The 15,390-nt window shown below is 41.0% G+C and overlaps 1 protein-coding gene across 1 annotated transcript in view; it reads right to left on the bottom strand.

The window, feature by feature from the left end:
• SIMC1 (SUMO interacting motifs containing 1) overlaps positions 1 to 5,681 on the bottom strand; it is a 103,970-nt gene extending 98,289 nt beyond the window's left edge. The window contains exon 1 of the mRNA XM_063085285.1: positions 5,414 to 5,681. Coding sequence (XP_062941355.1) covers positions 5,414 to 5,542 — 129 coding nt within the window. The 5' untranslated portion in view covers positions 5,543 to 5,681. The remainder of the gene's footprint in view (positions 1 to 5,413) is intronic.
• Between the last annotated feature and the right edge of the window lie 9,709 nt (positions 5,682 to 15,390).

The raw sequence follows: 15,390 nt of genomic DNA, 5'->3' as shown, positions 1-15,390 counted from the left end.
AATGTCCATCACTGGATGAATGGATACGGAAAATGTGGTACATCTACACAATGGAATACTACTCAGCTATAAAAACGAATGAAATACTGCCATTTGCAACAACATGGATGGACCTTGAGAGAATTATATTAAGTGAAACAAGTCAGGCACAGAAAGAGAAATACCACATGTTCTCACTTATTGGAGGGAGCTAAAAATTAATATATAAATTCACACACACACACACACACACACACACACACACAAACTGGGGGGGGGAAGAAGATATAACAACCACAATTATTTGAAGTTGATACGACAAGCAAACAGAAAGGACATTGTTGGGGGGGAGGGGAGGAGGGAGAAGGGAGGGAGGTTTTGGTGATGGGGAGCAATAATCAGCTACAATGTATATCGACAAAATAAAATTAAAAAAAAAAAAGAGAGAACCTTAAAAAAAAAAAATGCCATTTAGCAGATGGGAAAGCTTGAAAAGTGGCCAATTTAATCATCCTGATAATAATATCTTATAAATTATTCTTTGCTTATAAATATCTTGTCTTAAGTTTTTCTAAAAAAAAAAAAAAAAAAAAAAAAAACACCAAGTCAAGGGTTAAGATCCCCTTACCAGTCATCCTTAAAAAAAAAAAAAAAACAGAACTCTTGAAACTTTTCTCCAGCCCTCTTCCAAGTCTTCATTTCACTGAATGACACCAACATGCATTCAGTTGCTTGGGTCAAAAATCATGGCATCCTTTTTGATTCTTTCCTTTCTCCTGTTATCCACATCCAAGTTATCAGGACCTGTTGATTTTACTTACTAAATATCTAGCACATTCCTCCACTCTCCCCATCTATACCTCCACCCTAGTCCAAGCCACAATTATCTGTGGCCTGAACTAACAGATAAACCTTCTAACTTATCTCTCTGATTCCACTCTTGCCCCCTTTTAGTAGGGTGACTACATTTCTGGTTTGTTTAGGACAGTTCCAGTTTTCACCTGTCGCTTGACACCCTGTCCAGTTAGCACTCCCTTTCATTTTCAAAAGGACCCCGTCGGGATAGATTATATGGTCTTCCTACCTTATGATCTTTTCTTTCCACAGTGGCTAAAGTCACCTTTGAAGGTCAAGGGTTCAGATCCCCTTACTGGCCAGCCACCAAAATAAATAAATAAATAAATAAGTAGTCTCCTTTAAAAAATGTAAATCAAGTTACGTCATTGCTCTGCTTAAAACCCTTCAAAGATTTCTTATTGCATTAGAATAAAATCCAAATTCCTTATTGTGATCTAGAAGGCTTATAACCTAACCCACCTACTTCTCATATCTTCTGACTCTGTCCTTCACTCATTATGTACCAGCCCCACCAGCCTCTCCATTCCTCCAATAAGTCATGCTCATTTCCACCTTTGAACCTTTGCTTTTGCTATTCTCCTTGCTGCTAGCTTAATCTCCTAGATACTGTCGTAACAAATTTATTCTGTCATTTTGGTCTCAGATTAAATATTAACTCTTCAAAGAGGCCTTCTCTGAAAACACAATCTAATGTTCCCAACTTGACCCAAGTTACTCTTTACTATATTGTTCACTTATTTGTTTACTGTTTATCTTTCCTCAATAGAATGTAGTTCCATTGTCATATTGTTCACCTCTGGCCCCCAGGGTCAGGGCATGTGCTCAATAAGTATTTATTGAATGAATGAGAAAGGTGACACAGTCAAAGAAAAAAATTAAAACCATGACCACAGCTCACAGAATCACAATGACATCACAGGCTCCCAAATCAGCAAAGATTAGAAGGACACAAATATCTTATTTTTCTTCTTAACACTCTGAATTATCACCTGATAGTACATTAACATGGTTTTGAACTGTTTGTCTCCCCAACTGAAATGAAATCTCCACGAGGGCAGGGACTTGGTTTTGCTCACAGACGTATTCCCAGGATGTATAAGCATACCTGGAATATAGTAAATGTTCATTAAATATTTACTGAATAAACTGACAATACCTAGGGGTGACTGAGTAGTTGAGAAAGGGGTATGATTGATCATATACTGATGAGATATATAATTAGTGATATATGATGAGAATAGGATTAAGGCACAATTTCTGTAGGAGATTTGGCAATATATATCAAAAGCCTTGAAAGCAGGGGCATACCATTTGACTCAGCAATCTCACTTCTAAGAGGAGCCTATCTAACAAGGGTACAAAGATTATTTATGAGGGAATTTGTCACTGAGTCATTTATGATGGAGAAAATTTAGAAACAAAGACATCGTATCCATAAATAGGAGATCATAAATATAACTATTAATCTGCACAAGGGAATACATTAAAAATATTGATGATATTGGGCCGGCTGGTGGCTCACTTGGGAGAGTGTGGTGCTGATAACACCAAGGCCATGGGTTTGGATCCCTATATAGGGATGGCCAGTTAACTCTTGGGAGAGCGTGGTGCTGACAACACCAAGTCAAGGGTTAAGATCCCCTTAATGGTCATCTTTAAAAAAAAAAAAAAAAAAATTGAAGATACGTACTTATTGGTATGGAAAGAGATCAAAAATATATTAGGAGAAAAAGGCAAAATAAAACCCCCACAGGTAGCAAGACTTCATTTTTGTAAAAACATGTATGGGGGGGACACATTGGTATGTATGAGTACACGTGCATTTACAGGTAAAAGTTTAGACAGACATTCATCAAAATGTTAACTTTGGTTATCTTTGGATGGTGAGATTAAGGGCAGTTTTAACTTTCTTTATACATTTGTAAATTTTTTACAATTAGATCAACCAAAATCAATTGACTATCTGAAAATGTTGTACTTTTATAAAAATAAAAATGTTTTATTGAAAAAAACACTACTGAAAACACAGACACACCTCATTAACTCAGTGAAGACTAAAGCCAAGGTTAAGAACTGGGAGTTCAGAAGTGTCAACTACAATATGAGAGATGACTTTCTGATTTCCTGAATTCAAGTGAATTATTTCCCCTTGTTTAATATTTACAAAAAAGAAAAAAACACATAACACTTCTTTCTTTTCTGTCATTGCCCGCCAAGCTTGAGAAGGTCAGGCCTTGTTTAGAAACATAAAGAGTAGCAAAAGCTATCATTTATGCTGGATACTTTCCTTGTATTGCCTCATGATAACTCCTGCTAGGTAGGCATTAATGTTCTCAGGCTCAAAAGCTGAAAGATGTGATAGAACTTGCCAAAGCTCACATAGATGCTATGTAGGGGATCCTGATTTGAGCAGAAGTCTCTCTGACCTCAGAGCCTCAGGAAAAGCTAGAGAAAGGCACTTTAGGCTTTATAACCTTCCAAGTCTCTCAATGCCTCTGATTTTTACGTTATCGTACTATCCTTATCTAATTTGCAGGAAAGATAAAAGAAGTTTGGAGCTTTTAGAGAGTCGGAGTAAATATCCAGAGAAGCAAGATTTAAACCGGGTATTGCTCTCTGGAACCTGCCCTTCATTTCTATTCAACTGAAAAGGCTCAAGATCAAAATGCTTGCTTGTGTGGTCATATGGGAGGGAACACAAGCCATGTATGTGTGAGGGGCTACAACACACAAAACAGGCTGGGATAAGGATGACATCTATGCACTGAAGAAGGAAGATGGACCAGGATGAAGGAAAACGGACAATACCTGGGAGGAAATAAAGCAGATACGAAAGACAAAGTTAAATGGGGACTGAGATAAGGGGCAATAGGAATGTGGAGAAACTAGGAGGAAAGGCAGTTTTGAGTTATTCCACAGTAATTCTTCCTCCACTCTTTTTTCTCTCTATACTCTTTTCCTTGACAATCTCATTCACTGTTTGGAATTCAATACTCCTTTCAATTTGGATGATTGCCAAATCTCTCCAGTCCTGACTTTTCTCCAGAGTCCAACTCCTCTGAACTGGCCACATCCATCTACTTTTCCCATAGCACTCTAAATCCAGTAAGTTCAAATCGAATTCAGCATCTCCTCCACTCTGAGTGTGCTCCTACTCTTATAGTTGCTTTTACTTATTAAACATCCCCCTGAACTGTGCTCTCTCTCCCCCATTCCTCCAAATCATTCTTTCATACAACAAATATTTATTGTGGTTCTATTATGTCCCACATACTCTGCCACAGCAGTAGAGGTACATTCATTTGCTCATGAAGTCGGGTCATTTCTACCTTGAAAATCTCTTGTCTGTCCACCTCATCAGCTGCCCAACTCAACTAAATTCTTCACTAAGATGTACTGAGAGTTCCTCTTGCTTGAACTATGGCAATGTAACACTATATGTTAACTAGTTTTGCATGCCATTTATTCTATAGCGATCACCTACCGCTTATCACTGTACCTGGAACACAGAAGGGGTTCACAGTGTAGGCTTAGGGACTGCAAACTGGCTGGAAAGGGAATTGGGGGAGCAGAAACCAGGAGACTACATATGAAGCCTGATGTTTTCCTTCAACTGTATTATCAATACACATAACATCAGCTTGTTCATTCTTTCATTTCTGGGGTGTGGTTTTGAGAGGCTGGGGAGATTGTTGAAGATCCGATAGAAAGCTGTCCACCACCTACCCCTTGAGTAGGTACTCAATAACCACTTGTTGAATATATCACCTTCTATGACAGGGACCTTGGATGCCTATTCTCCACTGTATTCCCAGATCCTAGAACATCCGGCCCATTGCAGAGATTCAATAAATATCTGTGGAGGATTCTCGAAAGGCAGAGACCATGCACATTTTATTCACCACCTCAGGAAGAAGGACAAAGGTGAAGGGGCCTGAGGGAAAAGGAAATAGTGCAAGATGTTTGACCCCCTATTCCCTCAGGTCTTGGTACATGCTAAATGCTTGTTAAGCGAAATAAATCACCTTCCTGCACAACTCCAAAATCGGGCCCCTGGCTCGGCAGCCAGGCCCTGGAGCGCGGCCACCATTTGGCCCAGGCCCGCGCTTCCCTCCCTCCCAGCCTGGGCTCCTGTTACCTCCCTGCATACATCTGTGCCCACTACAAGCCAAACAATTACGCGCTCCCGAGATCCTGCCTCGAGGTCCGGGTCGCTGCTGCGGCCCAGCAAGGAGCCCCCCAGCCCCTCCCCCCAGCCCCCGCCAAGGCTCTGGGGACTCCCCGCTCCGGCCTAAGACCGCCGCCTGTTGCAGGCTCTGGCAATCCCACATTAGGCGCGCCAGGATGTCGTCCATGTGCTTGAGCGCCGAGCCCGGGAGGCCGGCCACGCTCCTCCGGGCCGGAGAGGCCCGGAAGGCGGCTAGGCGGGAAGCGGCTGCAGCTGTGAGGCGCCAAGGGGCGGGCGGCGGGCCCGCGGGCCCAGCTGAGGGTCCGAGGGTCGCAAAGATGCGCGGCCCGAGCCGGGGCGACATTCCGGTCGCAGTGGGGCTCGGCGGGCGGCGACTAGGTCACTCACCACGGTCCGGCGGGGCAGCGCGCCGGGGGTCCGGGACAGGGCCCGGCGGAGCCTCCGCGCCCGGCCCGAGCGGGCCCCCCCGGAGCTCTCGGAGCCGCTGTCGTCCGAGATCACGATGAAATCTTCCATGGCTGCGGGCCCCGGTCGAGCCAGCGGGCGGGCGGCCGGCGACCCAGGTGGCAGCGGCGACTACTTCGGTTCTCGCTTCTGAGGCGGCAGCGGCGGCGGCGGCGACGGCGGCTGTGGCGGCTACAAGCCCGGCCATAGCCCCTCCAGCCCCGCCCCCTTCGGGGCCAGGCCCCGCCCCTCCCGGCCCAGGCCGCGCCCCCGCCCCCACTCTGCCCGCCTCCCTGAACCCCGCCCTCTGGCGGCAGCCTGTGAGAGGCCGGGTCAGGGCTGTGGTAGCTGCACTTGGCTGCGATACCCGTCCTTCCTTCCCAAGGAGCTAAAAAAAAAAAAAAAAGAGAACGAGTTGCAGCAGACGCTGAGGCTGCGGGGGTTTCCCCAGCTAATTCCGACTGAGGAAAGTGTGAACCGAGTTGTGACTAGCCCCTGCCTGGCCCAGGTGTGAACCGGCCTCTCTGACGGAGAGGGCCTCTACTGACAGGGAGAGGGGTCCCTTGAGGTTGAGTGACCCGGCCTCCGACTGACAGCGTAGGAGGACCCCAGCTGGTAGGCGGTGGGTGTCCCAGACTCTTATTGAAGGGTTAGGGGGGCCCTCGACTGACAGAGGGTAGGTGCCCTGGCTTCTGGCCAAAGCAGGGGAGAGACCCCACTTCTTTGTGCACATATGCAAATATATCTGTAGCATGAATTCCTAGAAGTGGAATTATTGGGTCAAAGGCTGTTTTTGTTGTCATTTTGATAAATGATGCCAAATTACCCTCCTAAATTGTACCCATTTGCCGTTTTACCAACAATATGTCTTTTAGGAATTTAAACTGTGAGATTTTGAGAGTTGTTCAACTGGTAGCAGGATCAGAAGATGAAAAAGTGCATGAAGGGAAGCCATGAGGTAGCAGAAGCCATGAATAATTAGATGTTATGAATAAGCTGAAGTTGTGAAGATGAAAAAAGATAACCCCAATAGAGGAAGTGGTAGGTACGTGCCTGGTTGTAAGGCAGGAACATTAAAATCAAGGTAGTACCTGTTGTTAAAATAAATGTGGGATATTGACAAAATCCTGCCTCTCAGGCTCCAACAACTTTGCAAAATATACGAACATATTCAAAGAAAAATGTTTAGCAGAAAGGGAATTTGTTCCTAAAGTAATGGTTATCAGGTGCTATCTAAGCACTGTCTCATACAGTAGTTCTCGAACTTTGGTGAGTATCAGAATCACCCAGGGGGTTGTTAAAACACAGACTGCTGGGCCGAGCATCAGAATTTCTAATTGAGGAAATGAATTTTTGGAGTCAGGCGAAAAAATTTACATTTCTTTCTTTCTTTCTTTCTTTTTTTGAGTTTACTTTTTATTTATTTATTTTTTCTTAATTTTATTTTCTCGATATACAATGTGGTTGATTATGGTGGCCCATTACTGATACCTCCCTCCCTCCTCCCTCTCCCCCCTCCCTCCCGACAATGTCCTTTCTGTTTGCTTGTCGTATCAACTTCAAGGAATTGTAGTTGTTATGTCTTCTTCCCCCCCGCCGTTTTTTTTTTTTTTTTTTTTTGTGTGTGTGTGTGAATTTATTTATTTATTTTTAGCTCCCACCAATAAGTGAGAACATGTGGTATTTCTCTTTCTGTGCCTGACTTGTTTCACTTAATATAATTCTCTCAAGGTCCATCCATGTTGTTGCAAATGGCAATATTTCATTCGTTTTTATAGCTGAGTAGTATTCCATTGTGTAGATGTACCACATTTTCCGTATCCATTCATCCAGTGATGGACATTCGGGCTGGTTCCAACTCTTGGCTATTGTAAAGAGTGCTGCGATGAACATTGGGGAACAGGTATACCTTCGACTTGATGATTTACATTCCTCTGGGTATATTCCCAGCAGTGGGATAGCTGGGTCATATGGTAGATCTATCTGCAATTGTTTGAGGAACCTCCATACCATTTTCCACAGAAGCTGAACCATTTTGCAGTCCCACCAACAATGTATGAGAGTTCCTTTTTCTCTGCAACCTCGCCAGCATTTATCGTTCAGAGTCTTTTGGATTTTAGCCATCCTAACTGGGGTGAGATGGTATCTCAGTGTAGTTTTGATTTGCATTTCCCGGATGCTGAGTGATGTTGAGCATCTTTTCATATGTCTGTTGGCCATTTGTATATCTTCCTTAGAGAAATGCCTACTTAGCTCTTTTGCCCATTTTTTAATTGGGTTGCTTGTTTTTTTCTTGTAAAGTTGTTTGTATTCCTTGTATATTCTGGATATTAATCCTTTGTCAGATGTATATTTTGCAAATATTTTCTCCCACTCTGTTGGTTGTCTTTTAACTCTGTTAATTGTTTCTTTTGCTGTGCAGAAGGTCTTTAGTTTGATATAATCCCATTGGCTTATTTTTCCTTTGGTTGCCTGTGCTTTGGGGGTCGTATTCATGAAGTCTGTGTCCAGTCCTATTTCCTGAAGTGTCTCTCCTATGTTTTCTTTAAGAAGTTTTATTGTTTCAGGGTGTATATTTAATTCTTTAATCCATTTTGAGTTGACTTTAGTGTATGGTGAAAGGTATGGGTCTAGTTTCATTCTCCTGCATATTGATATCCAGTTCTCCCAGCACCATTTGCTAAAGAGGCAGTCTCTTCCCCAGTGTATAGGCTTGGTGCCTTTGTCAAAGATCAGATGGCTGTAGGTGTGTGGGTTGATTTCTGGATTTTCTATTCTATTCCATTGATCTGTGTGTCTGTTTTTATGCCAGTACCAAACTGTTTTGGTTATTATAGCTTTGTAGTATAGTTTAAAGCCAGGTAGTGTTATGCCTCCAGCTTTATTTATTTATTTATTTATTTTTTGCTCAGCATTGCTTTGGCTATGTGTGGTCTTTTGTTATTCCATATAAATGTCTGGATAGTTCTTTCCATTTCTGAGAAAAATGACATTGGAATTTTGATGGCGATTGCATTGAATTTGTATATCACTTTGGGTAGTATGGACATTTTCACTATGTTGATTCTTCCAATCCAAGAGCATGGGATATCTTTCCATCTCCTTGTATCCTCTCTGATTTCTCTCAGCAGTGGTTTGTAGTTCTCATTATAGAGATTTTTCACATCCTTGGTTAACTCAATTCCTAAGTATTTTATTTTTTTCACAGCTATTGTAAATGGGCAGGCTTTCTTGATTTCTCTTTCTGCATGTTCACTATTGGAGAATAGAAATGCTACTGATTTTTGTGTGTTGATTTTGTATCCTGCTACTGTGCTGAAATCATTTATCACTTCCAAGAGTTTTTTTGTAGAGGCTTTAGGCTGTTCGATAAATAGGATCATGTCATCTGCAAACAGGGACAGTTTGACTTCATCTTTTCCAATCTGGATGCCCTTTATTTCCTTCTCTTCTCTGATTGCTCTGGCTAGTACTTCCAACACTATGTTGAATAGGAGTGGTGAGAGTGGGCATCCTTGTCTAGTTCCTGTTCTTAAAGGAAAAGCTTTCAGCTTTTCCCCATTCAGGATGATATTGGCAGTGGGTTTGTCATATATGGCTGTCCTGCTGTTCTCAACTAAATGTCTAACCAAGCAAACAAAGAGAAAAGAGGAACAGTGTAGTCCACTTTATCCTAGTCCCAATCAGTGGGGCCAACCTATCCCATTGATACAGTAATTGGTAAAAGCAGTTCTCCTCACTGTTGTTGGCCCAAAGAAGAAAAGTACTGACTAGATTTGAATCAGAGAAACAAAGCACAGCCAGGAGCCCTCCAGAGTGCACCGATACAGAACAGCAGGAGAGGGCTCAGAAAATCAGAGAAAGGTAAAGGAGAAAAGGAACGGAAAAGGGAGAGTAAAAGAAAATAAAGCATTGTCTTGTCAGAATTTAGGCCAGGGACTCCAGGAGAGATTTCCCAGCAGGAGAGACATGGAAACAAAATAGTCCCAGTGGCCACTTGCCTCTTGCAGCTTGTCTCCTCTGGTGCCCGAGTTCAATGATCATTTTATGCTACTGACCCCCATAATTTTATCTCTATCCCAGCCTTGTTCTTAAAGCTCCAGTTGTATATATCTAAATGCCTATTGACGCTCAAATACATCTCAAGTTGAATATGTCAAAGACTGAACTCACCTCCATTCCCCCCAACCCCTATATATTCTTACCCTCAAAAAAGCCCACTTTCCTTCTGTGTTCTTTGTCTCAGTGATTGGTGGTACCACCAGCCGGCAATTGCTCAAATGAGAAACCTGAGCACTGTGCTTGATTTCTACCTTTTCCTCACCAGGACCTGTGTGTTTTACCTCCTAAATATCTCTTGCCTCCGTTCACTTCTTTTGGCCTCTGCTATGATTATAGCCAAGCTAATCCCACCTCTGGCTGAGTCTGGTGTAGTAACTTCTTGTCCAGTCTTCCTGAATCTATTCTTGTCCTCTTTCATTTCTTTTTCTGCACTCATCCAAAGTGATCTTTAAGAAAGTATGTAATCATGTCCCCTTCAGTGGCTTTAATAACATTGTAATGTTATTACAGTGGCTGTAATAACATTGTGTCTTAGTCACCTCGGTTGCCTATGACAGTCTATGACAAATACCATAGACTGGGTGTCTTAAATAAGAGAAATTTATTTTCTCACAGTTCTGGAGGCTGGGAAGTTCAAGATCAAGGTGCCAGCAGATTCGGTTCCTGGTGAGGCCTGCTGTCCTCTTGGGTTGCAGACAGCCAAATTATTTCTGTGGCCTTTCCTCAGTGCTTGTGCACAGGGGGAGAGAGAAAGATCCCTCCCTCCTCCTCTTCTTATCAGGCTACTAATCCCATCTACTCTCATGATGTAATATAATCCTAATCACCTCCCAAAGACTCCACATCTTCAACTACTATCACATTGAGGGTTGGGGAAACACAAACATTCAGTCCTGTAGAACACTATAAATTTCTAAATATAAAGACAAATATAAACTTATACGTATTTTTCTAGATTATATAAATATTATGTTTATATATAGTAAATATATATAGTCATGCATCACCTAATGACCAGGATACTTTCTGAGAAATGTGTTTTTAGGTGATTCCATTATTGTGTGAATAATAGTGTACTTACATAAACCTTGATAATTTAGCCTACTACACAGCCAGGCCATAGGGTATAGCCTATTGCTCCTAGGCTACAAACCTATACAGCATGTTACTGTACTAAACTCTGTAGGAAATAGCAACACAATGGTATTTCTGTATCTAAATGTAGAAAAGTTGTAGTAAAAGTACGGTATTATAATATTATGGGACCACTGTTGTATATACTGAAATGTTATGTGACACATTACTGTATATATAAGCATAGAGATAAATCTAGCAAGGCTTCGAATGATGTGGCCTTTTCCTGTTTCTCCTGTTTCTGAGTTTCAGCTTAAACAAGTTGCCCTCTTATTCCTCTCACTCATCCTCTAGCCATACTGGATTTCTTTCCATTTTTAAAATAAACCAAGCTCTACACTTCTTCATACCATTTCACACTGAACATTCTTACCATCTTCAATTCCCCTCTTTCAACCATTCAGCAAATTTATAAAAATCTTTTTTTTTTTTTTTTAAGATGACCGGTAAGGGGATCTTAACCCTTGACTGGGTGTTGTCAGCACCACGCTCAGCCAGTGAGCAAACCGGCCATCCCTATATAGGATCTGAACCTGTGGCCTTGGTGTTATCAGCACCACACTCTCCCGAGTGAGCCACGGGCCAGCCCTATAAAAATCTTTTTACAATGAAAATCCTCATACATATACAAAATTAGAGAGAATAATGAGAACAGCAGTTGCCTTTGGAGAGGTGGGGTAGAGGTTGACTGGGAAGGAACATAAAGGAACTTTCTGGAGTGATGGAGATGTTCAGTGTCTTTTTTTTTAAATTTAAATTTTAATTTTTTAATTTTATTTTATTTTGTCGATATACATTGTGGCTGATTATTGCTCCCCATCACCAAAACCTCCCTCCCTTCTCCCTCCCCCCTCCCCCCCAACAATGTCCTTTCTGTTTGCTTGTCGTATCAACTTCAAATAATTGTGGTTGTTATATCTTCTTCCCCCCCCCCCGATGTTCAGTGTCTTGATAGGGTTTAGGTTACAGGGGTGTATACATTTATTGGTATCCATCAAATGGCATACATAAGGTTTGCACATATTACTGTAAGTAAATTTTAACTTTAAAAAAAGAAATGGAAATTTGTTTGAACTCTATTCCATTGGAAGAATAGAGTTTTTTTGAAATTTTTTATGATATGCACATATGAAGGGGCAAAGTGTACTGATGTCTGCAAGTTACCTTGAAATACATCAAAAATAAGATAGTGGGCTGGCCAGTTAGCTCAGTTGGTTACAGCATGGTACTGATAATACCAAGGTCCAGGGTTTGATACCTGTACCGGTCAGCTGCAAAAAAAAAAAAAAAAAAAAAAAAAAGATCGGTGGATATAAACAAATATAGCAAAATGTTAATTGTCAAATCTAGTTGGTAGTTATATGGGTGCTCACTTTTAACTCTTACGTATATTTGAATGTTTTTATTACACATTGAGAAAAAAATGTAAAATTTAAAAAGTTAATTATGTATATTTTACCACAATTTTAAAAAAGTTACAAAAAAGAATATCATGAACTCCATGAACCCCAGCTTCCACAATTATCAATCTCATTTTATTTATATCCCTATTCACTCTCTCACTTACACCTTTCTGAATTATTTTTAAGCAAATCTCAGACATCACATTATTTATTCTGTAAACATTTTAGTTACTGCTTTTCAAGGATAAGGAGTCTTTACTTAACAAATTGTTGTTGAGCACCTATGCTATACGTAAGGGATATAATAGTGAACAAGATAGACCCGGTACCTGGTCTCATAGTACTTATAGTTTAAGGGAAAGACAAAATAAACAATTATAATTTTTGTCAAATATATACCAGTTTGAGAAAGCTCAGCTTATGATATAAATATGAACCAGTTTTATTTTTCCCCAATAACTATTACCACTGTCTCTAGAAATTCTCTTTCTCTCTGGATAGCAGATTCCCTTAAGAATACCCCACTCTGGTCCCATTACTTTGCATTCACTTTCAGTAATTAACAGTCTCATCCCAAGTATTAAGACTTAGGCCTGCCCATTTAAAGTCTTTAATCTCATATTTAATTCACAGCGCTTCCTGTTCTCCTGTTGCATGTGGACTTGTGCCTATGACAGCTCTTAGGGGAGGGAGTGGTGATGTCACTCCCCTTCTCTCCCCTTGGAGGAGGAGGGAGAAAGAATGTTCTTTGCAAGATTGTCCATGAAGAGCTGGTTGTTCTTTCTCTGCTGGTTGTTGCTACTTCAATAATACTCCTCCCAATACATCAGGTGTCCAGATGCCAGCTCTTACCTGGACTGTCCACATTGTTGCTCTTGGGGGGCCTCCCCTGAACATTCCCTAACCTAGGAGAGCTCAGCCTCAACTTCTTTCTCACTGACACCCCTACCAGTCCCTGCCAGGCATAATTTAACATATAACCTTTTGTTGTTGGGGGATCCTTGTCAAGAGGATCTTTTTGAGGGGTGACAGCAAGAGCCTTAAGCCTCAGCCACCATCTGTGCTGTCCAATGGGCTCACATATGGAGAACTTACGTAATTCAAGGAGGAAGGGAATGCAGGCAGCTTCTATCCTGGTGCCCCTCTTTTAGTACCAACCATCACCTCCCTTCCTTCACCCCCAAGGGCATCAAAGGCTCAGCTAGGTCAATGGTTTAGTGAATTCAGACAAGTTCACAGCTTGGGGAATAATTTGTTGCACCTTAAACTTGGGGAAAGGGAGTGGGGGAACAAGCTGACTAGCCCTCATTTCCTTCAGCTAGGGAGAGGTAATGGGTGGTTGCCATCTACAATAAGTAGTAGTCATCCATGATACATGAACTAATTGGAAAAATTTCAAATACCTATTTTCATTGTAGAATTTATGATAGAGTGATTAATATTAATAACTGACTTTCAAGCAAAAAAATAGTGATATGACTTTAGGGGGTACAATAGTGTTCTCATCAACCATCCTGCCTGAAACACAGGTGTAATATGAGAACACCTGAAAAGTACCGGTCCTTATTTAGCAACCTAGATGGGATTAAATACTGGCCCTGAAGTAACTTTCCTTAAAATTGTAAGTAATGTCATTTATATTTTCTTAGCCATCCTGGTTTTGTCCTGATGTATGCTGTTTACCTAACACTTCCAAAGTGATGGTGTCTTTTCCAGAACTTTGTATGTGTTTTAAGGTGACACTTCTTCATAGACTTACTTCCCCAAAACTGTATATTGAACCCATGTAAATTGAGAGACTAATGAAATCTTTTATGCATCCATTGAATATTGAGTGCCTGCTAAGTGCTAGGCTCCATGGTAGGGGATAAAGCAGGGAGCAAGCCAGCCATTGCTCTGTCCTCACAGAGCTTAGCAGTTAAGGAGGTATCCCTAATTTGTGAATGAAGGGAAAAAAATTCTATTTCCTTACTTTCTTTTTAATAATTCTTAATATAAAAGTTATACATGAGAAAAACAAATGTGAAAATGCAAATCAAAACCACAATGAGATACCACTTTATGCCCAGTAGGATGGTTATTTTTTAAAAAAATAGAAAAGTTTTGGCAAGGGTATGGAGAAATCGGAAACCTTGTACATCGCTGGTGGGAATGTAAAATGCTGCAACAGCTGTGAAAAACAGTTTGGCAGTTCCTCAAAAAGTTAGGCATAGAATTACCATATGATTCAGCAATTCTCCTCGTACATATTTGCCCCAAAGAACTGGAAGCAGGGACTCAAACAAGTACTTGTCCATCAATCTTCATAGCAGCATTATTTACAATACCCAAAAGGTAGAAACAACTCAAGTGTCCAACAGCAGATGAATGGATTTAAAGAAGTGGTATATATGTACAATAGGATATTATTCAGCCACTAAAAGGAATGAAATTCTGGTACATGCTGCAACATAGATGAGCCTTGAAAACATTATGCAAAGTGAAATAAGCCAGAAGCAAAAGGACAAATATTGTATGATATTTGTCCAGTTATGATAACCACTTGCGAGGTTAGAATTGGCAGATTCATAGAGACAGGGAGTAGAATAGAGGTTATTGTGGGGTGGGAAAGATGAGAATGGGGAGTTATTGTTTAATGCGTACAGAGTTCTTTTGGGTATGATAAAAAAAAGTTCCAGAAATAGATGTGGTGACAGTTGCACAACATTGTGAATGTACTAATGCCACTGAATGGTACAATTAAAGACAGTTATGATAAATTTTATGTTATGTATATTTTACCACAATAAAAATATGTGACTAATTTCCTTTTATAAAAAAATTACAAACATTATAGACAAGGCTCAAAGTTCCTTTGGCCATCTCCCCATCCTAATCCCCAATTCTCACTCTTCGGTGCTTTTGTGTTTATTCCTCTAGAACTTTTTCTGTGTATTTATCTCAATTCATATGTGCTTATTAAAACATACATTTTTTTGCTTTATCCAAGAGCATATCTGCTTTAGTATGGAGATTTGAAACCATCATTTGTGATAAAAATGGTGTAAGCAATAGGCTTCCTGCTTTATTAATGGGGAGTTTGGGGGGTTCGATACATCTTTAAAAGGGTTTTTTCTTTCATTTTTTTCCTTTTCATTACATGGCAGGGTCAGTGCCTGCAGACCTGCTTTTGTTTATGCTAAAGCTAGGCAGCTCAGGTTTCTCCCCTGCCGTAGGGAACACTCTTGTTTCTCCTGCTGGATTCCAGGTATAATCTCCCAGTTTCAGGGCACTCCTAGCTCTTCCGCTGGATTGCTTTAGCAGTCAGACTCTCAGTTTATT

The sequence above is a fragment of the Cynocephalus volans genome, chromosome 2 (assembly GCF_027409185.1).
Source record: "Cynocephalus volans isolate mCynVol1 chromosome 2, mCynVol1.pri, whole genome shotgun sequence".
Lineage (NCBI taxonomy): Eukaryota > Metazoa > Chordata > Mammalia > Dermoptera > Cynocephalidae > Cynocephalus > Cynocephalus volans.
The sequence above is the reverse complement of the archived record's forward strand: the minus strand, read 5'-3'. Positions and strand labels throughout refer to the sequence as shown.